The sequence below is a fragment of the Pteropus medius genome, unplaced genomic scaffold (assembly GCF_902729225.1).
Source record: "Pteropus medius unplaced genomic scaffold, Ma_sr-lr_union100, whole genome shotgun sequence".
In the NCBI taxonomy this organism is placed as follows: domain Eukaryota; kingdom Metazoa; phylum Chordata; class Mammalia; order Chiroptera; family Pteropodidae; genus Pteropus; species Pteropus medius.
The window spans coordinates 13,936,343-13,958,738 of NW_024347788.1; the positions used below are offsets into that span (position 1 = coordinate 13,936,343).

General features: G+C 57.6%; 1 protein-coding gene and 1 long non-coding RNA gene across 3 annotated transcripts; both read left to right on the plus strand.

The window, feature by feature from the left end:
• Positions 1–4,070: 4,070 nt before the first annotated feature.
• On the plus strand, positions 4,071–8,413 carry LOC120614418 (uncharacterized). Its single transcript, XR_005655978.1, has 3 exons — positions 4,071–6,627; positions 6,961–7,136; positions 7,570–8,413. It is a non-coding gene; the product is annotated as an uncharacterized LOC120614418 (long non-coding RNA).
• Positions 8,414–8,475: 62 nt separating this feature from the next.
• Positions 8,476–17,902, plus strand: TDRP (testis development related protein). 2 transcript variants are annotated; one of them, XM_039877304.1, is made up of 3 exons: positions 8,476–8,689; positions 8,910–9,092; positions 17,580–17,902. In XM_039877304.1, exons 1-3 carry the CDS (start codon positions 8,498–8,500, stop codon positions 17,790–17,792), a joined length of 588 nt encoding a protein of 195 aa, XP_039733238.1. In that variant the 5' UTR covers positions 8,476–8,497; the 3' UTR covers positions 17,793–17,902. The 2 variants fall into 2 exon arrangements, with proteins under 2 accessions (XP_039733238.1, XP_039733239.1); XM_039877305.1 differs by having other exon boundaries at positions 17,596–17,902.
• The last annotated feature ends 4,494 nt before the right edge of the window (positions 17,903–22,396 follow it).

Genomic DNA, 22,396 nt, shown 5'->3' on the forward strand with positions numbered 1-22,396 from the left:
CCGTCTCCAGAGCCAGCCCCCTCCCCCCACATAAGATGAGGTGCTGGGAGCGGCAGGTGCACATAGCTGGGCAGGGCGGCCGGGCGTCGTCCTGGGGGCGGAGGGCTGTGTGACCGCCGAGCTGTGCAGTGATGCCGGGTGACACCCAGGTCCCCGCGCACCTGTTCCCTCTGCCTGCCGTCCAGGGTCCAGAGGAGCCGTCCCTGCTGGGCGTAAACTCCGAGAACAGAGGGCGCTCTCTCTGCAGGTCCTGCCGTCCCGGAGAGCTTGTCGCTCCCGCACGTGGGCGTCCCCCAGATGCTCATCCACGTGGGGTGACTGGACAGAGGCGGCCCGCGTGGAAGGCTCCAGTATCAGCAGAACACGCCCACGCAGCTGCTAGTCTCCACTCCCAGCCTCCAGACCACGACACCCGAGCTTCTGCTGTCCCCGGTCCCCAGGGCACGATCTGTTCTGCCAGCCCCGCGAGCAAGCGCAATTCAGCGCACACCCAGGTTTCTGCGGCCGCCGAGCAGCTCCTCAGGGCCCATGGTCTCCGGCCAGCTTGGGTCCAAGTGACACTCGTGCTCTCGTGTGAGCAGCGACACAGGATTCTGATCTGAGGTCCTCGGTCTGTGACCAGCATCCTGGGAGAAGCGAGCCTCTTGGCTTTCGACGGAAACACGCCCCCTCCTGGCTGCTTGGCATCGCACGCAACTGAAAAGTGACTTCCCCTCGTAAGGGGAGCCCTTCACGCGCTCCGTCTGTCTGTCCCTCCGTCCCCCCTTCTCTGTCTCTGTCCCTAACCCGGCACTCGTTTTCCTGGTCACTTTGCAGGTCGTCCATCCCTTAGGATAAATTATATCAAGGTCCCTTCTGGAAGGGGACAGCTGCGGACGGGAGGGCTCGAGAGGGGTGGCCCGGTGACTCCCGGCTTCAGGAAAGACGGGAATTCTTCTGTGGCGGGTCCTTGGCCCACGAAGGAAGCGAAGGCACTTCAGTCACAGTCCCGAACATGAGAGGGTGATGAGAGTAAGTACAACTCGACGTGTTTGGAGGCGTTCTAGATTTTCCCACGAGGAAGGGAGGTAATAAAAACACCCAGAGGGCCAAACTGATCTATCGAGAGAGAGAGAGAGAGAGAGAGAGAGAGAGAGAGAGAGAGGAGAGAGAGAGGAGAGAGAGGCGGTGTAGCCAGAGAAGAGAGAGAGAGAGAGAGAGGCGTGGCCCAGTCAACCTTGATCCCGTTTGTAAACAAACAGTAGTGACTGCTGCAGGGCACCAGCTGGGCGGGCGCCTCTGCCGTCTGCTCCTGACGAGGGCCTCTCAGCGGATGGGTTGCTGGCTTTTCCCTACAGCCCTCTTTCCTGGATCCCCGTGCACATCCTCAGACAAGTCACCGAGCTCTGCAATTTTTCGTGCCCTTGGGGCTGGCTTCGGAGCCTGGAGCCAGAGTCCGTCCAGGAGCCGGAGCTGAGGGGAGGGGGACAGGCGGCCTGGGAGACCCCAACCTCTCCTGGGCAGAGGCTCCCGTCTGCTCAGGGCGCACGTCACGGCCTGAGCCCTGGGCACGGAGAGCGGTGTGAGGACCGCAGCTCTGCAGCTGGGCACCCAGGCCACCCAGGGGGCGGGCTCGGGAGCTGCCGACCACACACCTAGGGTGGCCCGTCCTCTTGGCTCAACGCTGGCCGGTCTGCAGTGTGGGCGCTGGCCGGTCTGCAGTGTGGGCGCTGGTGGTGGCAGCCGGTGGTGCTCCCGGGCCTTCCGGGGCCACAGCGTCCCAGTCCACCGCGGCCTGCTCACTGAGAGCCCAAGGGAACGGAGCAACCACATGCATGGAGACTGTCCCCGCCAACCACTTTTCTGATTCACCTCCGAGTCTGCCAGGCTGGAAGTCACGCGAGACGCATCCACTGACAAACGGTGGCACTGGTGACAATCTCGGGTCCCTGGGTGACCGTCACAGTTCATATTAGCTGAATGTGGACGTTTTCTGCCTTGTGAGTTCTTCCTTTTAGGCCGTCTCACGAAGGTGAGCCTTACATCCCGTAATCCACCAACACGCTAGGTTTTAATAATTTTCGTCCGATGTCAGCGTTCCACAAACCCGTACTGAGTCTGCCGGTCGTCAGCACCACGTGCAGCGGGCTGCCCACCAGACGAACCCCACATTTTTGCCTTTTACTTTGCTTTGTTCTGTGTGTCGTTTTAACTGTGTGTCGGACTAAAGAATTTGTGCCACAAAATCTAAACAGAAATAAAAACCATGAGAGGCCCAGACATGTATCATGGTCTCTCCTTGTCAAAAAGACATTCCACGGCAACAAGAAACGTGCGGGCGAGGGTCGGTTTCCTCTGCAGGACAGGCAGCTCAGAATCACCTCGCACTGCGCCCGTGGGCCCCGCGGCAGGAGTTTGGGGCTTTGTCAGTCTGGGCGTCAGAAGGCCCTGGTGACAAGTGGCCACATGACTCTGGGCAGCCAGGCCTCCTGTGTGGGTCGTCATTTTGAATCTGGACAAAGTGGGTGTTGGGAGAGGCAGTGTGCTAGTCCCACGTTAGCTCCAGAATCGGGGGCTCACGAGGACAGACCCCTCCAGGTGCTGCTCTGGGAGATCGCGGTGGGCTCAGGGTGTGTCCGACCCGCCCCAGGGGCTTGAGAATCACTGCTCCGGGAGCACGGTGTTAGAGGGTGACAAAAGGGACCACGGTCAAGTCAACAATATAACCGGTATAACAAGCCGGCTATAAAGTACGTACTGCAAGCCCCCAGGGCTGTGCATGAGGGCTGCTCTGACCCAAAATCCTGCACAGAAGCATGACCAGTCTGGGCGTGTCATGTGACTGAGCTCTGGGAACCCCCACAGTTGGTCCCTCCCTGCAGGGCACGTGCTGGGCAGAGTCTCGCCCCCCCCTCCCCCCGTGGGGTTGGGTTGGTGGAGAGGCCCCTCAGGGACAAAGGGAGCAAGGCACAGAGCTGAACACCGGTCACAGCTGCCTCAGCTCGGACGGTGGCCCTGTGTGGCTGGTGGCCGCAGGCACAGCAGGTTCCTCCTCTCTCTGGACACCTGTTTGCTTTTTTATTGCAGGCAAACAGGTGTCCCCGTGCCCACTGGCCCGCTGGGCCAGGCCACCGTGTTTCTCACGGCTGCATGAGGCCCCCGACAGGAAGACCTGCCTTCCGCTTTGTGTCCCGAGGTCTCTGCACGCAGCACAGACACCTCTCTGTGCCTCTTGTCGCGGAGTTCCGGGCCCAGATCTGGAACTCGGCGGGTGGAGGGGGCCGGGCTCACCAACCGCCCTGCCCAGCCCTCTGCTGCCGGCGAGTCCAGTCCCGCGTGTCCAGTCCCACGTGTCCGGCCCCACGATCGCTTTCACTGTCCTGGTGCTGGTGGCAGACCCCCCTCCTTCCAGCTGGCCTTGCCTCCTCGCCTCTCTCCTTGCAGCCCGTTTGCTGGAAAGGAGGGGACAGGCTGACTGCGGCCACCTCCGCCCCAGGGAGGGAGCAAAGGACCGCTGCAAGCCTAGGCCGAGCAGAGGGCGAAAGGCCGCACCCGGCAGCCCCGTGCCGGGCCTCTGCTCTGCGGCTGCCCCAGCTCCAGCCCGGGCGACGAAGCGCGGCTCCCGGGGCCTCTGACAGTCCCGTAGCCCAGGCGCGCTGGACTCGGCTCCACCTGAAGGCCCTCCAGCTGTCCCCTGAGACGAGAAGGTCGCCGCCCGGCCTGAGGCACGCGGGGGGCGGGCTCTCAGAAGGCGTCTGGGCGAAGCTCCAGTTTCCCATTTAATAGCACATAAATATAATTATTTAAACACAGAATGCCCTTTGGAAGTAACTATAATTTAAAGGGAAATAAGTCGTCGCCTCGTTGGTGGGGTGCGGCCCGCCGCGGGGGGCGCTCTGCGCACCAGGCGCGCACGCTGTTCCCGGCGCTTCCTGCGGAGGAAACGCAACCATCTAAACAGCACTGGCCTTTGGTCTGGTGACCCAGGGCGGACAGTGACCACGCCCCCGGACGAGTGAGCCTCCCGGGGGAGATGTCTCAGAAGACGCGGGGGGGGGGGCGGCGCTCTGCGGGGGCGGGCCTGGCCCCTGCTCGCGGGGACTCCTGGGGGACGCCGGGCAGCCGCCTCCCGCTGGGCTCGGAGCAGGGGCGGGCGGGGCCTGGACGGGAAGCCACGCGGACGGAATGTCAGGGCCCGGCGACTGGCCAAACTGACCCAACAGGATGTTTGCTGAAGGCGGCCAGCCGGTCAGATCCGCCGGGGCAGGCGCGAGGCATCGGATCAGAACGGCTGGGTTCCTGTTGAGCCTGGGGACACTGGCCGGACGGGACGGGCAGAGAAGGTTGGCGAGGCCCTGGAGCCTAACTGGGTGTGGCCCAGGCGGGCGCGTCCCCCTCGCGCAGGCCTTGCTGGCTGAGCCGCCCGCGCGCGCCCACGCGTCCGCCACCTCGCGCACCTGCCGCGCTGCCGGGAGGTCTCCGGGTGCGGCGGACTCGCGCTCAGGTCACGGGTGACACACCAGGGCTCAGTGAGGTGCTGGTGTCCAGGGTCTCAAATGGCTGCTCTGCGGAAGTCGAGCCCCCATCTTGTCGCCCCTGAACCCCGCGAGGGCCCATTCTCGCCTGACAGGGCAGAGCGCGGCACTCACTGAGGCACCAAAGTCACAGGGAATCCAAGGACAAAATCAAAAGGAACTTTTCAATTCGAGAAAACGATACAGAAGTAGGGAGCCAGAAAACAAGTTCGACGTGAGCGCGCTGGTCGGCGCTGCTTAGGCGGCGCCTCGGGTCAGGGTCGCGGGCCGAGCGTCTTTGCGCCCCGCCACGATGCGCACTCGGGCGCAGCCACTGCGGTTGTCGCGGGGTCGCGACAGAAAAAATGAGAGAACAAAATAAGAACAAATCAATATTTCTTCATGTAAACCTGTTGTAAATCCTCCATCTGTTGCAATGTGCAAATTCTCTGTATTTTACAGAGTAGCAAATTTAAAAAAAATTTAAAACGGCAACTATTTTTTGAAGACCTTCATACATCATACGCACTAGATTATACATATCATATGTAACCCGTACACATCTGTGTCATCGTTCGTTGCCTAAACTAAAGCGGAATTTTCTCTCTGCCCCAGGCTTACTCCCACAGGTAATCAGCAGTAAAGTGTGGCCAGACCCTTTCAGCTTCTAAGCTGAGCTAAAACTGTAATCCGGATGCATGTGCTCCGCAGCCTTTCCACTAAATGAGACGATGTATATAAAATACGAGCAAGTGCCTGGGAGGTAGTAATCATTCAAGAATCCTAGCTACAGTTTTCCATTTTATGTTAACAGCAACACTGTTAAATTAGGAGAATTAGTTAGTGAATATTTGTTCTATAAATGTTTTGTTCTTAGTACTACACTACATATAGAATGTTTACAAGAGGTGTTTGAGATCTGAAGGGTGTAGAATGTTATTTTAATACATACCTACCGTTAGAGAAAAACATAATGAGCAGATATTGGGTATAAATTTTAACACATCAGGATATCAGGGTTGATCTTCAAGGCTATGGTGATTTTGAACTCTCCACATCCTCCAGGTGTTATAAATGAGCGTTCCCTTGATAGTAATAAAACCAAATTTTACTAGGACAGTGTGGCAGCTTCTGCGTGGGTCCCTGTCACCACCAGGCGCGTGGGGCAGGCCTGCCTGCCGTCTCAGGGTATTTGAGGAAAACGTCCCCGACAGAGACCTGCCTCACTGGAGTAACCGACTGAAAGTCAGAGAGGACCGGGCTTCCACTGTCTCCCTCCTCGGACCAGCCTCTACTCCACCACAAGGCACTCGCTCTCTCCTGAAGCTGGTCATTTCATCCTCAAACAGCTTTAGCTTCTGGAAAGTTCTGACCATACCCCCATTTACATGAAACTTGCCAGAAGAGTAAAATCTGAGTTTAGCCTTCAAACAGGGTTGACCTAGTTGATTGTTGTTTTAAAAGTTAGAGTTCCTACACCAATGAATTTTCAGGAGCCCTATTAGCCAATAAGCACAATTCAGGCTCAAATTAGTTGTTTTCTCCATCGAAGGATTCAGAGGCGGACAGTTCTTCAGCCGTGTCCAGAAATTAATCTTTTGTGTCAGGGTTGTGTTTTGGGGACACTGGAATGTACAAAGTGCACTCTTACGAGCTTTGACCAGCACGACTCCGTTTTATGAAATTCATGAATGAATGAATGAATGAATGACAACAAAGTCCTGCAACTCCTGAGAAGTGCGTCTCAGAATTTCCAGAATGCCTGAAGGCCTCTCCCCTAGAAATAACGCAAAGTGTTTAGAACGCTCTGGAGTTCAGCGTTGTGATGGAGCAGGCCTGGCTTTCTTCTTCCAGGTCGTCCTGGGTTTGCAGTTCAGCTTGTGCTGGAAAATTTGAAAGCACAGAAATGCGGATATGGACATGGCAGACGGAAAGAGAGCCCGAGTGTGGGCAAGGCTGGGCTCTTCGCGGAGATGAAGAAGGTGATCGTGTTATTCGTTGAAGCATTGACTTGCTTTCGCTGTTTTGTTTGCAGTGTCCTTGAAGGGACTGTCACCGGCCCCTGGCTTTGTTTCGTAACCCGTTTTATGGCTTTTGACTCTATCGTGGTGCTCGCGGTGTTTGGGGACCCCAGGTAGGATTCATTAAATCCACTCTTCGTATTTCAGTTCCTTAAGACTTTCTGGCCCAGGGGGCTAAGCTTAGTTGCCCTGGTTTGAACAGGGGTCTATATAAATGTTAACATTCTCACACATTCCCACGAAGCAGCAGCCCTTTCATGTCTCCTGGGTATTTTCTAGTAGGTGTCCTGTGGTTTTACATCAGTGTGTAAAATTTGTGCCTGGTGGGTTCAGAGATATTTGGGGTCCTGGTAAGCATATGACTCCTTATCTTATGATCCTTGTGAATCGCTATGAACGTAGGATGGGGACTTGTGGGCCTGATGCCACACTGTCTTGCTTTCCAGGTGTCTGGCTGATGTGTAAGGTTTGGCTTGTCCAGCTCAGCTCCTTGGCTCATCCCGACCCTAACCACTGTCAGGGCCCCTTGCCTGGCACCCCTGGGTCCCTCCCACAGACAAACTCAGAGCTTCTTTTCATTTAAAAAGTTTTGTTACTGATCACGTCTGGAAAAATCCAAAAGGTACAGTTGATTTTTTTTTTTTGAGTAGTAAAGTTACAATGCTTAAGAAAATATTTACAGAAGCTTACAGTTCTAGAATCTTTTTATAAAATATTTTTTTCAACTACTCAAGTAATACATGAATATTTAGTTACTGTGAAAAAATAAGCAATACATATGGAGTAAATATGGATAAATGGAGTAAAACTTTTTTCTGTAAATTTACTGGTGGGGGCTGTGCACGGTACAATTTGACAGATACTGGCAGATGGATCGAATTTGCCTTCCAAAGCTTGTACCATTGGCGCTGCTGGCAGCCGCCTCTGGAGGTTTCACAACATGATACTCCCCCCTTGACAGGTGAAAAAAGAAGGCACCTCATGTTAATTTGCATTTCTGTGATTATAATGGAGTTGAGTATCTTTTGTCTTCCATTGTTTGGCTCATTTTGGAGACATGAATGAAACGGGAAGGGCCTCTCCTGCTTCTGACTTTGGTACCGCTCTGAGCTCGGAGGTGAGTTGTCTGACTAGCCGGGTTGGGGCACAGGCTGGGGTCCTTCCAGGACACTGTGACTGTGATTGTAATCTTAGCTCGAAAAAGTAACAATGATGGAGTGTCAAATTATTTGAAAAGGTCTCTTCAGTTCCCTGCACACTACACCATGTGTGACACGTCCCTCTAGTTTGCCAACAGCCAGGAACCCCTCGAATTCTTTTGCGCGGGGCCGCTGCACTGCGCATCAGGCGTCGGGAACACTGGGACCACAGCGGGTCCTCCAAGTGCTGCGCTGGTTCCAAGGTGGCTGGGGCGTGACTTCGGCCTGGCCATGTTAGGACCCTGCTCCGTTTCCTCTTGGCCCCCTGGCCTGCAGGGATACTTACAAAGCCCTTTGTTTTCCTCTCGGAGGTTTGGACACCGTCCACCCTCCTAACGGGCCGAGCCCAGGCCGCAGATGCAGCAGCCGGGGCATCGCACACACTGGCTGCTCGCTGTTCTGGGCTCTCCGTGCGTCACCTGGCACCTGCGGGTCCTGTTCCATTCCCCAGCGTCCTGCCTCCCAAACACCAGAAGCCCCTCGGCAAGGTTGGGGACTCTCTGGGTACCCCACAAGGTAGACAATCGGGTAACCACCAGAAGCCCACCCCCGGCCGGTCACCTCCGGACACCAGGACCCCAGCCAAGCCTACGGATGCACCGAGGCCCTGCGCGCGGGTGGACACTGCTCCAAGGACACTGGGTCACCGGCCTGCGCGGCGCCAGAGCCCCTCCCGCCAGCGGGGATCGTGGGCGGGCACCGCGACTGCGTCCCCAGCCGCGGCCCCGCCCCGACCGGCTGTGGGCATGCGCCCCGCGCCGCCCCGCGCCCCGCGGCCGTTGCCATGGGGACCGGAGCCCCGCCGCCCCGCTCCCGCGGCCTCGCCGGGCGGACACGGCCTCGCCCCGCGGCCGGGGGTGAGGGTCGGCCCGGGGTGACGGGGGCGCCCGGGCGAGAGGGGCCGGGGGCGGGCTCAGGTTCGGGCCCGGCGTCAGGGGCCAGCTCGGTGAGGGGCCGCGCGAGGTCGCAGGCACAGGTGGGGACTCCAGGAGGGACCGGGGCGGGGCGGGGCCGCGCTGGGGGAGGGGAGCGCGCCCCGGGCGGCCTGGCCGGAGGCGGGTTCCGGGGTGGGGAGCGCGGTGGTCTCAGGGGGGCGCGGACTAGGTCGGCGGGCGGCGGGGCCGGGGCGCGGTCGCGGGGCGGGGCGGGGCCGGGCGCGGTGTGGCCCCGCCCACTCGCCGTGTCCGCGTCCGCAGGAGCCGCGGCCAGAGCGGGGCGCGCGGACGCCGGACGCCGGACGCCGGACGCCGGACGCCGGACGCCGGACGCCGAGGCCGCCCCGGAGCATGTGGAAGCTGAGCCGGGGCCGCGTGCTGCTGGACGAGCCCCCCGAGGAGGAGGACGGCCTGCGGAGGGGGCCGCCGCCCGCCGCCGCGCAGGTGAGGCCAGGGCCGCCCGGACTGGCTCGGGGCCGGGCCCGGTGCGCGGCCTGCTCGGTGCACCGCCCGGTGCGCGGCTCGATGCGCGGCCTGCCCGGCGGACGACCTGTCCGGTGCGCGGCCCGCCCGGCGGACGACCTGTCCGGTGCGCGGCCCGCCCGGGACGCTGCGGGCGCAGTAGCAGCGAGTCCGGGGTCCGCGGCGGCGGGAGGGGCCGCCGGCCCCGGGGACATCGAAGAGCGCGGGGGACCGGACCACGCCGGCCAGATCCCTGTCGGGAGAAAACTGCGTCCCTCGCTTCAGCGTCTGTTTGCGTGGACGGAGGCAGCAGATGACCTCTACCCGGGGGGCGGAGACGCGCGGAGCGTTGGCGGCGGCCGGGCTGGCGGGGTCCCGCGGCGCCCCCGTTCCCGTCCCCAGTGCGACGCGCGATGCGGTTTGGGTCAGATTCAGCTCGCTGGCTCGTTTCGAAGGCGGTCAGAGAATTCCTTTCGGTGTCGCGTTTGGAGGTTCCCGCCGCGGCTGTGGAGCCGTCGGGGAAGTTACTGGGGTCCCGTGTGTCCCCTCAGGACCCGTCAGGAGCTCATCCCGACGCTAAGTGCCCTGCGCCGCACGGAACCCACTGTGATTAGGGTTTAAATATGGTTCCTGCTGAACTGCTTGCCGGAGGTGTTTTCTGATAGTATCAGTGTTACCGACTTTTTTTTTTTTAATGTCAGAATGTTACGGTTTCTCTAAAGAGCGGCTCCGTCAGATGTCAGACGAGGGTTTACGGTGGTTCACATGATCGCAGAGCTACTTAATGCGGGTTGAGGACGAGCAACATCTTCCTGTGCTTCCACGTCTGCTGAATCCTGAAACCTGTGTTTTCTCCTCTTAACATTTTTGGAAACATTTCTAACTTAAGAGAAAGTAGGAGCTTGAGCAGCAACATGTCTCAGTTCAACCCCTAGTAACGCATCTGTCGAAGTTCTTTTCTGATCTCTGGTGTACAGAATCGTCTGTATGCCTGTGGTGTGTGTGTGACTATTTTTTAGGTACCCAGCAAACCCCAGTGGGAAATACAGAGCTGCTGAATGCCCTCGGCCCCCACGCGGCACAGCGCCCCGCCCAGGGTCGCCTCTGTCCACACCTCATCACCACCGGGGGCCCCCAGTCTGCATTTGGGCTCACCCCGGGTGGGGCGCCTTCTGTAGATTTGACCAACGTGACGTGCACTGTGTCTGCGTCATGCTATCTCATAGAGCACGGGCACTTCCACTGCCCTAAAAGCCTCTCTTCCACCTGGTCACCCTCCTGCTCAGGCCCTGACCCCTGGACCTCCCGCCGCCTCCCTAATTTTGCCTGTCCCGGGATGTCACGCAGCGGGGGCCACACAGCTGCCGCCCTCAGACGGGCGCCTTGGACTTACCGATGTGCGCGTAAGGGCCCGCCGCGTCCTCCCACGGCTTGGCAGCGCACCTGTCCTCAGCGCCGAATGCCGTTCCCGTGCGGGTGTGCCAGCTCCCCCTCCACCTGCTGAAGGGCGTCTGGGTGGCTTCCACGTTTCCGCAGTTGTGAATGAAGCTGCTGTGAACGCCCTGTGCAGGTTTTTGTGTGATGTGAGTTTTTAACTCTGGGATCAATGTCGAGGAGTGTGAGCTGGGTCGTGAGCGTGGGGTGAGTCTTGTAAGAAGCCGCCCAGACGCCCTGCAGGGTGGCTGTGCCCCGTGGCCCTGCCAGCACCGAGGGGCCCGCGGCCGCTCATCCTCCCAGCACAAAGTGCCCCGGTGTGAGCGCGAGGCTCTCACGCTGCCGTTCCAGTGACAGAGGACGTGGAGCGCCCTTTCCTAGGCCTGTTTGCCATCTGTGAACCTCCTTGGCGAGGTGTCTTGTCTCTGACTCTATTTCCAATTGTTTTTTTTTACTGCTGAGTTTAAGGGTTCTTCGTGTGTTTTGGAATCCAGTCCTTTATCAGATGTGTCTTTCCTAAATATTTTCCTCTAGTCTGTGGCCTGCCACATTCTCTTCACAGCGTCATTTCAGACCAGAACTTTTAATTTTAATGAGGTCCAGTTTATCAATTATTTCTTCTCTGGACTCTGTCTTTGGCGTTGAACCCGAGCTTGTCTGGGTTTTCTCCTGCGTCATTGTGCAGGAGCGAGGTTTCTGTGTTGCTTAAGGGCACCTACAGTTTAATGTGTTGAGAAGACTTTGCTATAGGAAAGCAGATATTTTTCGTTGAGACAGGTTAGTCACACTCTGAATTGAGGTAATTCCGTCAGGAGGACTGGCCTTGTCCCAAAGCCAGTTTCTCTTGGAATCAAATTGGACAGTTGGCGACAAGTCTGCCATGAAGCTTCTGCCTACAAACGTACTTCAGAGTTCACGGAGTGGGACTAGTCTCAGGAGGGGGTGCTCGGTGGGGGGGCCTCCTCGGCTTCATCTCGCTCCAGTGTGTCGGCCCCCACCCGAGGGCCGGTCAGCCTGCTGGACGTGAGACACGCAGGCAGGGAGTACACTTTGCCTTATCCTAGAAAGGCTTTCAAATCTGACGTGCTTGACCTCCTTGAAAATCAGGTCACATAGCTATAACCTGTTATTTTTTAAAAAGAGAAAAATAGCTTTCGTTCGGTTTTAGTAAGTTCGAAATGTGAGACGTTCAGTTATTACTTGGATTAAGGAACATGTAATTGTTACTAAAACAGCGTTAACATTGTAGAAGATGGGTTTTTCTGAGCTGAGGCGATCGCACTTTTTGGTCATGAAAACACATCTATTTTGTGTTGAGGTGAAATGGGGGGAGGTTAGAAGGTGAAACATTGATTGCGGTTATTTCATTACGAGGAGAGGCTTTAACAAGTCTGATGTTTGGAGCACGCAACCGCCGTGCGCGGGGTGGGTGTCTGCGTGTTACCCGGTGCGCGGGTGGGTGTCTGGCGAAGCTCACCCGGCCGCTGCAGGTTCATGCGCAGCCACAATTCGTATGCTGGTGGGCACCGCGCGCTGGTGGTGTCTGGCGCAGGTCTGCGCTGGTGGTGTCTGGCGGTTACCCGCCGGGTGCGCTGGTGGAAAGTCTGGCGCGGCTGCATCCGGTGCTGCGGGTGTCTGCTGCAGCACCGCGCTGGGTGGTGTTCAAGGCATAACCGGAAAAGCGCTGGTGGTGTTCACGCAGCACCCGGAAAAAGCGCTGGCAGGTGTCTGGTGGTTAAGCATGGTAAAGCGGTGGAAGGTTCATGTTACATGGTGTGGTGGTGGGTGGTGTTCATGTTACACGGTGCGGTGGCGTCTGTTGTTGGCAGTGTAAGCGGGTGGTGTCTGCGTGTTACATGGTGCGCGGGGTGGGTGTCTGCTTAGGCACTGTCATAGGGTTAGTGCCACCATTTGCTGGGTGCAGAAACCAATCACAAAGCGGGAAGGTGACTTGGAAAGGCCCCACAGCTACTAGGTGGTGACAGACTCTCCTTGACTGAAGTTTAGTCAGACTTCTGTGAGCCCTCTTCCCGAGGGTCTCTGGTGGCGCCCCAGAATGCGCTGTCCACCGTGCCGACTCACCGGGGGTGCGGTTGACGGAGGTAGGGGGCTGGTGACATAAGCATCAGGACCCAGGTTCCAACCGAAGATGCTGCCGCTGGCATTTCACGCGGTCGATAGCATTTAGAGAGCACGTTTATCTCCGTGAGAGTTATCTGGACTGTAGATTGAGAGCTCAAAGTTTTCTAGGGGCTGCGTGAGCAGGTTCTAGAAAGGCGACAGTCATGTCCACGCTACACTCTTAAGTTTGGCGTGCCCGAAGCGTGAATTACGTCGGTGCGTCAGCAGCACAGAAGCCGGTCGGTGACGTCACTCGCTGTTTTCATGCGTGGCCTTTAACTCTGGTGTGTGTTTTTACCTTCCCCAGCACTTATTCATTTGGATGCTAACTTTTTATCAGAAATATGTGATCAGTATTTAGATTCTATGAAATTTGCAGCTGGAAAAGTAGATTATTTTAACCAACTTGTTCCAGTGACTGAATCGGCACTTTGCTAGTGACAGGCTTGACATCCTGTGGCCCCTCCAGCTCCCGGGGGCCAAGTGTAGCTCGTGGTGGCTGAGCTGAGAGCACACGCTGGGCCCCAGTGCCAGGTCCTGGGGCCCGAGGAGCTGCCCTGGGAGTCAGCAGAGCCGTGCAGCTGTGGGCCCTGGGGTGCCGCTCTGCGTGCCGTGCACCCGCGCGGATGCTGCTGGCGTCAGGGCTTAGGCTGGAAATGTGATGCCCGGGGGCTTCAATCCTAATCGGTAAGAGTTACTGGTTTTTCCAGTGCTTTAGGTAGCATGACTCAGAGCATTCATAAAAATCGCTGCTCACTGCATTCGAGTCAGGTGACCGTGGGTTTCAGCGTGTGCTGGCTCACCTGCTGGGAACAGTGGCAGACTGCCCCACCTGGGTGTGGCGAGGGGCTAAGGCATGCATGGGGTAAGGCGCCGTCACCTCAGGGTCAGAGCTGACAGCCTAAGCTCGAGGAAGCTGTCGTCTGTCGTTTCAGAATGAGCGAGACCCAGGCTGGTCGGCCCGGGGACTCAGCCTGCGTGGGTTCCCCATACAGGGCGGGTCCTCTCGCTCCTGGTACTTGTGGACTGGCCCGTCAGCCCAGCGCCTGCCCTGGCAGGGTCCTGGGGCCACTCTGAGGCTGGCTGCCCTCCCCTTTGCTGTGGGAGAGGCCGAGCAGAGGAAGAGACAAGGAAAAGGAATGGCAGAAAGCCTAAGAGGCTTTTAATTCGGGCGTGGGACTTAAAAGCACGAAGAATAACAGCTGTAAAGCTATGTTAACGATGTCGTGACATAAGAAGCGTCTGAACCGGTGGAGAATTTCAGAAGAGTTTGTTTGAACCGAAACTGACAACCGTGCCAGGAAACAAGACCTCAGATGCCCGGGAGAGCGACAGCTTCGCAGTTTCTGTTATGCACTTGGAATCGAGGGCACGTGAGGGAGATGACACGCAGGTGCAGGAGCGTTAACTGACCCTGCGCTCCCTCGGGGGTGGTCACACCTGGGCTCACTGGCATTTAGAGTGTGTGAACCTAGGTATGCACAGACATCGTGGACACGGCTGGCTGAAGGCAGAGAGGAGCTTTTCACTAAAGAAGTGACGTGTCTCGGCCGTGCTCACCTGCTGTGATCTGCCCACCTAGGGTTCACGAGCAGATCTCCTATGTCCAAACCCATAGACCATTTTTGTAAAAATTTATTTGAGCCAAATAGGATAAACCTGAAAGAAAGACTTCAGCAGACAACACGATCTTCTATGTAGAAAACGTTAAAGATTTCACACACAAAAAGCTGTTATAACTAATAAATTCAGGGACGTTGCAGGGTACAAAATCAGCTTTGTGTCTGTACACTGCCGTGAAAGCCCAACAAGGAGATTAGGAAAATCCCTTTTACAAAGAACAAAAAACTCAGGAATGGATTTACTTGAAGAGGCAAGAAAGTCGTACATCGAAACCGGAAAACATCGCTCCAAGAAAGAAGGCACGGGGGTGGGACCCTCACGTTAAAATGTCCACACTCCCCAGAGCGACCTACAGAGCACAGTCCCTGTCAAAATCCCAACAGCCGTGTGTGCACAAATAGAAAAAGCCATCTCAAAACTTAAATAGAATTCTAAGGGACTCTGCGTAGCCAAAACAATTTTTGAACAGCCAGAACCTGAGCAGAAAAACAAAGCTGGGCGGCTCACGTGCCTGGCCTCGGAGCAGGTCACCAGCCACAGCAGCCTCGACAGCGCAGCACAGACCAGCGGGACAGAGGGGAGCCCTCAGGTCAGCCCTCACTCACGTCACGTGACCTGTGACAGTGCCAGTAGCACAGTGGGGAAAGGACTGTCCCTTCAGCGCACTGTGCTAGGGGAACGGGATGGCCTCGTGCAGAGTCGGGAGCTGGACCCGCAGAACGGATTAGACCCTGAAACGTCAGACCTGAAGCCACGGACTTAGCGGAGAAAGTCTCCGTGTCGGTCAGGGCGATGATTTTTTGGACGTGCCACCAAAAAGCCAAGAGAATCCAGACAGAACGGTCGCCCACGTGAAACTTAGAGTTTTCTGTGCAGCAAAGGGAACCACCAGCCGTGACCCGTGCGGGGGGACGTCTGACGAGTTAGCAGGACACACGTGTGTCCCTGTCACCGCAGCTCCTCGCCGTGGCCTCAGGACAGGGGCCGGGAGCCCTGGGGTCTCCGTTCTGAGGGCGCCACTGCTGTCGGGGGCCTGACCTGGTGACCTCACGTGCACAGGCCCCGTCACACTGCGGGTCAGTTCTCAGCACGTGACGGGGGACACACACGCAGACCAGAGCCTTCGTGCTCGGAAGGGCAGCGCGTCTCCTGGGGAGGGGCCCCGCGCCGAGTGGCTCGGGGGACAGCAGACCAAGCCGTTCCAAGCGGTCGCGGCAGCGCCCCTGGCGTGTCCGGCCGGTCCGAGCTGGGAGGCCGCTGGCCTCTGCGTCTGTGCTCCGTCTGCCCGGTGGGCCGGGCTGTGGGTTTGAGCCTGGTCACTGAAGTAGTCCACACGTACGACTGCCCCATTTGTCCTCATCAGGCGTACAGGTCTGTGAGGGCTGTGGTTCGCTTTGGTTACACAAATTAAATATTAAGTCATTGTTTAAGAGTTTAATTTTTATTCCAGTAAAATACTTTGTTAAAAACTTATGGGAAGGAAAGCTCCGCTCTCCCGCTGCCCAGGGCCTGCTCTGAGTGTCGACGGCCGTCCTGTCACGGGGAACGTAGATGACGTGTGGAGAAATCGGTGACGCGTGTCACCCGGTGGCCACGGCAGGCGGCGGACGCTGCGCTGACAGCGTGCGGGTGCGGGGCGTGGAGCCGGCTGTGAACATGGCTGGACCCCGAGCTCGGCGCGGCCTGCCCTGGCCGCGTTTGCTGAAGCCCCCGGGGCCTCTGCAGCCTCCAGCACGTCCTGGCTCCCGGCCTCAGTAAACAGTTCTCTGCCGCCCCCCAGGGTGACACACGAGAAAGCAGCGCAGGAAAAAAGGAGCACGTGACCCAGATACAGTGTCTGAGCGCGTGACGGGAACGGGGCACGGAGGCCGAGCGGCCTGCAGGCCAGTCCCCGCGGCTCGAGCGCAGCTGCTGGATGCGTGTCAGTGGCGGAGGAGGCCACAGCGCGTCCTGTCTGTCAGGACAGCAGCCCTGTTGTCCGCGGCGGGAGAGTCTCACCCGGCACCCTGAAGCTCAGACCACCCGAGACGGCCGGGCCGGGCCCCTCGCTCTGCGGAAACGGGACACTCCAGACGGTCCCCGTGTTCCGTGTTTGGCCTGTTTTTCTACTGGGCCTTTTTCTGGTGTTTAAGAAAACTGTGTACTGGGAACACTGGATTTTTATCATTACGTGTTGCAGTTTTTCCTAGGGTTTTCCTGTTTTTCAAATTCAAAAAGAACAAACCCCACAGCCCACAGAGGGCCGGCGAGCACCCCTCTGCCCTGGGCAGGGTCTGGGCACTGGGGACAGGCCAGCCGTGCTTCTGGCTTTGTTCCCAAGCAGAGTGACGAAGGGCTGTGCCCGAGTTGGGCGGAGAGAAGCACAGGCACAGGGCCAGGCCAGTGCCATCTGATTCTCCCCACAAGGGCCCCTTGTCACCCACGCGTGTCCTCCGGGTGTGCGTGTGCCCAGAGTGAGGCTGTGTCATCTTCCGATGTCACACTTTTGAGACAAGGAAGCACAGGGCTCACATTCCTTGCTGGCACCAGGCGCGCCTCGTCCTCCATCCGTGGGCCTCCCGTCTGCTCTGTGAGGCCAGGAGTCTGGCCTCTTTCCTCCCAGGCCTTTCTGACTCAGGTCCCTGTCCCGGCCTGTCCCTCAGGGCCGAGTCCGGTGAGGGGCTAGAGTCTGGTTTTACAGTTTGACCTAGTGGCCCACACTGGCCAGTGAAGTCAGTTTTTCCAGACTTACAAGTTTTCAGTAACTTGAGTGTTTAAACATAAAGTGTTTGTGAATTCTGAGATTCAGAACGGACAGGAAGAAAACTGGGCTTTCTATTCCGTTAACTGACACCATGGCCAGGCCTCAGCTGTCTCGTCTCCTCTGACACAGTCCAGGGGGCCTGTCCCTTGGGGGGCCTGTCCCCTCTGCGCCTGCCGTGCCCACAGTCCTCCGGCGGAGCCAGGAGAGGCCCCGGGGCGGGCCGCAGCCACGGGGGGCGGCGCTGCGTCCTGTGGAGCGGCGGGCCTTGTTGGTCCCCCTCCACCCCAGGTCAGTGTCCGTTTCTCGCTCTGGCCGTCTGTCCGTGGCAGCCGCCTGCACCCGCAGCAGGAAGTTCACGTCAGGGGACTCAGAGCCAGAATTGTATATTTGAGGGAAAATAGGAAATGCAGATGACACTATATTTGGCCTTAATTTTGCTCCAAATTTTAAGGCTATAGTTGTGAGACTAATTTTGCAGGCTGGCGTGTTAGTTTCACTCCGCCGCCTGACGGTCTGTGTCGTTTCCGGTCCAGCTGGTTATTTTCCAGCTCTGTCGAGGTATAGCTGACGTACAGCACCGTGAGGGGCACGGCGAGCTGACTTCACCCACGTGGACCCCAGAAGCGCAGCTGACACCGCCCTCGGAGACCCACGGAGAGAAAACGTTTCCTTGCGCCTGGAACAGCCGGGTCTCTGCCTTCGCCCAAGGGTGGTGCGGCCGGCGCATGGCCACCTCGGCCCAGGCCTCGTCTTGTGCCTAAAACTTTGTGCCTTTGACCCCCTCCCTCCAACCCCCTCATGGCCACAAGTCTGTCCTTTTTTCTGTTTTTTCCTTTTTATAACGTATCCCAGTAATAAATATGATCACGTAGCGTGTGTTCTGATTCATTTCACTCAGCATGATGCCCTCAAGGGCCACCCACATTGTCACAAATGGGTTCCCATCTTTATGGCCAAACAGTATTCCATTGTGTGTGTATGTGCGTGCGTCTGTGTACATGTGTGTGCATGTGCCCATGTGTGTGTACTGTGACGTGCACAGTGCAAGTGTGTGTACATGTGTGCATTGTCCGTGTGTACCATGTACATGTGTGCACGTGTGTATGTGTACACACTGTACATGTGTACGTGACCTGTGTGCTATGCATGTGTGCATGTGCACGTGTGTGTGCGTGCATGTGCATTGTGTACACGTGTGTGTGTTACCACCTGTTCTTTGCCCAGTCACCCATCAGCGCACACTCGGGTCGCTCCCGTGTCCTGGCCATTGGGAACGATGCTGCAGGGAACGTGGGGTGCGGAGATCTTGTGACAGAGTTTTTTTCTTTGGAAAAATCCTGAGAAGTGAATTGCTGACCGATGCGGGGATTCTGGTCGTACGTTTCTGAGGAGCCTCCGTACTGTTCTCCACAGCGGCTGCACCAGCTGACCCTGCCCCCAGCAGCGCACGAGCCTCCCTTTCCCCACGTCCTCGCCCACACTTATGCCTCGTCTTTTTGATGACAGCCACGGACGGGTGCGAGGTGACAGCTCACTGGTTTTGATGTGCATCTCCCTGGTGACTGGGGGTGGCGAGCACCTTCCGTGTCTGTTGGCCACCTGCGTGTCGTCCTTGGGGGATGTCCAGCCAGGCCTCCGCCCACCTTTTAATTGGATTGTCCTTGTCGAGTTGTGCGAGTTCTTCACGTAGTTGGAGATTAACCCTCACCAGATACGTGGCTCTCAAGGCTTCTTCCCATTCCCTATGTTGCCTTTTCATTTTGCTCATGTTTTTTTCCTGTAAAGACTCTTTTTAGTTTGATGTAGTTTTACTTGTTTAATTTTTCATTTTGTTGTTTGTGCTTTAGGTGTCTTTTCCAAAAAATCATTGCCATTTTTAAAGACCCACATCAAGGAGCTTTAAAAAAAAAAAGTTAGGGTTTTATGCTTTCCGGCCTTACATTTAAGTCTGATCCATTGTGCACTGACTTTTGCCTGCGCTGCAGGGTGGCGGTGCCGCTCCGTTTCGTGCACGTGGCCGCCCCGTCTTCCCAGCACCGTGCGTTGAAGGAACTGCACGTTTTCCTTGGACTGCGCTGGGCTCCCTTGTCAAGTGTGAGTTGACCGCGTGTGTGGAGTGTGTGTCTGGGCCCTGCCTTGTTCCCTTGATCCGTGTGTCTCTGATGCCAGCACGTGCCGTTTGACTCGTGTAGCTTTGTGACAGAGCTGGAATCAGGAAGTGCGATGCCTCCCTTTGTCCTTTCTCAGCATCGCTTTGCCTACTCACAGTCTTTTGTGGTCCTACATAAATTTTAGCATTGTTTTTGCTACTAAGAAATGCCGTCGAATTCTGATAGGGAGCGCACCGTCTGCAGATGGCTTTGGGTGGCGGGGGCGTTCTGGGGTTCAGCCTGGCCCACGAACACGGGGCGAATCCCCCGGACCGCGTCGTCGTCAGTTTCCTGTTTTCTGGTTTCCAGTGCGGAGAGCTTTGCCCCCTCGGCTACGTTCCCTCCTGCGCGCGTTACTGTCCTTGGTGCTGCTGTAAATGCGGCTGCTCGTTTCTTTTTCAGATCACTCACTGCTCTTGTATAGAAACACTACTGATTTTTGTATGTTAATTTTTTACTCCGAAATTTTACTGAATTCATTGTTTATATCACAGTTTGTATACAGGTTATATCTTAGGATTTTCTGTTTATAAAATCATGTCTTTTGCAAATGGAAACAATTTAATTTTTCCTTTTTAATGTTGATGCTGTTTCTTTTCCTCACCTGATGCCTCTGGCCAGACTTCTAGGACTGAGAGATGGCACCCGCGTCTTGTCCGACGTCAGAGGAAAGCCTTTCAGCCTCTCACGACTGAGCACGAGGTCAGCTCTAGGCTCCTCGTTTATGGCCGTTACAGACGTAATTTGTGAAGAATTTCTGGCCTTACCAGACGGTGAATTTTGTCACGTGCTTTTTCTGATAGTTTCATTCTTTCCTTCTGTCGACGTGATGCATCACACTTATTGATTCGCCTGCTTGCGCCCGGGTGCGCCCCACCCACCGCGGCCAGGGGCCCTTGCAGGGTGCTGCTGCTGCGCGGAGCATTTCCGCATGTGTCATTAGGTACCAGCCTGCGGTTCTCGTCTCTTCTGTCTCTGGCTTGGGTGTCAAGGTGACACTGGCCTCGTGAGGCGGATTTGAGAGTCTTTCCTCCTCTTGAGTTTTTTGGAAGAGTTTGAGAAGAGCTAGCATTAATTCTTCTTTAAACATCAGTGGAACTCACCGGTGAAGCTGTCGCATCTGGGCTTTTTCTTTGTTGGGAGATTTTATTCCTTATTCAATCTTCTTACTAGTAATTGCTTTGTTCAGATCTTCTGGGTCTTCCTAATTCAGTCTGGAAAATTGTATGTTTCTGAGAATTTTCTCACTTCTTCTAGGTTTCATTTGTTGGCATATTGTTAGCAGGTCAGGCTTGGCAGACGGTCGGGCTGGGCTGGACTGAGTGCTGAATTCCGTCGCCGGTCAGGGCCACCCGTGTCACTCTGCATGTGGAGGTGGCTACGGGCTGTGCTCTCTGCCTGGGGCTACAGTCCTCGGGGCGACTGCAGGCCAGCTGCCTGGTGGAGCGGGAGGACCAGCCGCCAGGACGGCACTGACTCAGCCGGCTCACAGCCCTGGTCCCCTCGAGTGGTGCCACTGGCGGTGCTCGCTGCCTGGACTCGGGCTCCCCAGCTCCCCAGGGTCCCAGGGGCCGTGTGTCAGGGCCGGAGCTGTGCGGAGCGGAGGTGGGCTGGAGGGCCGAGCAGCCTCCTGGCCTGAATCCCATCGGCTGAGACCCTGCACTCTGCAGGCAGCACCCAGCCCTGCCAAGGTCTCGTGCCCGCCGTGGCCAGCCCCCCGCCGTCCTCTGAAGCCCTCGTGAGGTAAAACTAGAGTGGGGGCTCCCAAGAGCAGCCCGCAGTGTGGGGGCCGGTGTCGCTGGGGTGCGTTTCCCTGGGGACCACGGGCTCAGGAGGCGCTTGGCGTGGTGCTGCGGGGCTGCCTCAGACCCGGCGGCCCTCACTGCGCTGCCCGCACGGTGTCCTGCCCACGAGCAGCCATCAGTTCTTGGGGGCAGTGAAGTCTGCAGTGACCTGTGTCACCATGTTGGTGACGTCGCTCTCCCACGTTCAGCTGCTTTAAAATGAACTTCCTGGAGCATGATGTCCCTTGTGTGAGAGCTGAGGGTCTTAGAAGCCTGGGGTGGCAGGCCTGCCAGTGCTCATGTGGATGTATGTGGTGCCGACCACTCCACAAACGTGTCCTGTGACGGGACATTCCCACTGAGCCACTCGCATGGAAAGAACCTGGTGCGTTTTGGGTGACACCAGTTGCTCCCTGGGGTATGAGCTTTCTGGGCGGGTCTCGGAGCACTGGTCACTGATGTGGGCCACGAGAGGGCACGCGGGGCCCCGCTTCATGCTTATCTCCCTGTGTGGCTGTCACTTTCTGCCCAGGTCTCATTTTAGTCACAGAGATTTTTGCCCAAGCCTCTGTCACCAAGAGGCACTGTTTGTCACCACTACGACCGCTCTGCATCTGACCTGGCATCTCCCCATGGGAACTGTGGCCCTCGTCGCAGCCTGTGGTCCTGGGGTGGCCCGGGGTGGCCCGGGGCTTCAGTGTCCTTGTGGGCAAACCCTGGGTCACACTGGCCAAACGGCCCCTGTGAAGGTGGCCTTCCTGGGGTCCCGTGGGGCCGGAGCGCTGACCTGTCCAGTGAGCAGCGTGGCTTTGACGTGCTCTTCCAGGGTCCTGGGGTTGAGTGTGGTGACTGTGGGTCCAGCAGGACTGCCTGACCTGGGGTGGGGGCCAAGGAGCACTGCCGAAGTGACGCCCCCTCCCTGGCTGTGGGTGACCCCGGTGTGCGTGACGCTTACCTCCTGGAGCACCTCCGGCCTCTGCCGGTGTGCGCCGTCACGGGTCCCTGGTTAACATCAGTGTGTGTGGCGCCAGCCTCTTCTCATTCCTGACCTTCTGGTGCCTGGGTCCAGGCACAGTGTCACAGCCCTGGCCGACTGCTGTGAGGCAGGAGCCTTGCTCCGAGGTCACCGGCAGATGCCACTGTGGGGTCGCGTTGCTCACACAGTCTCCAGCCTGGGCCCCGCGCCAGGCACACTGGCACTTGGGGGGTGGGGTCCCCACCGGTGCCGAGCCCGGCAGAACCACAGCGAGCAAGGGGCGGGGCCCGTACCCCATGGTCTCGGTTCCAGGTGAGCCGCAGTGGGAGGCGGCGGCCATGGTGGGAGCACCGCGCCACCATTTTCGTGGTCTAAAATGACATCTAAGGGCTTCTGGTGACGCTTTTGTTTGCTTTTTGTGACATGACAGCAGAGGTTGGCCCCTCGGCTCTGTG

Coding starts and splice junctions, on each gene's coding strand:
- TDRP (XM_039877304.1), top strand. CDS start 8,498: ATGGGGACCGGAGCCCCGCCGCCCCGCTCCCGCGGCCTCGCCGGGCGG. Junction 8,690..8,909: donor GCGCGAGGTCGCAGGCACAG/GTGGGGACTCCA, acceptor CCGCGTCCGCAG/GAGCCGCGGCCAGAGCGGGG. Junction 9,093..17,579: donor CGCCGCCCGCCGCCGCGCAG/GTGAGGCCAGGG, acceptor GTTATTTTCCAG/CTCTGTCGAGGTATAGCTGA.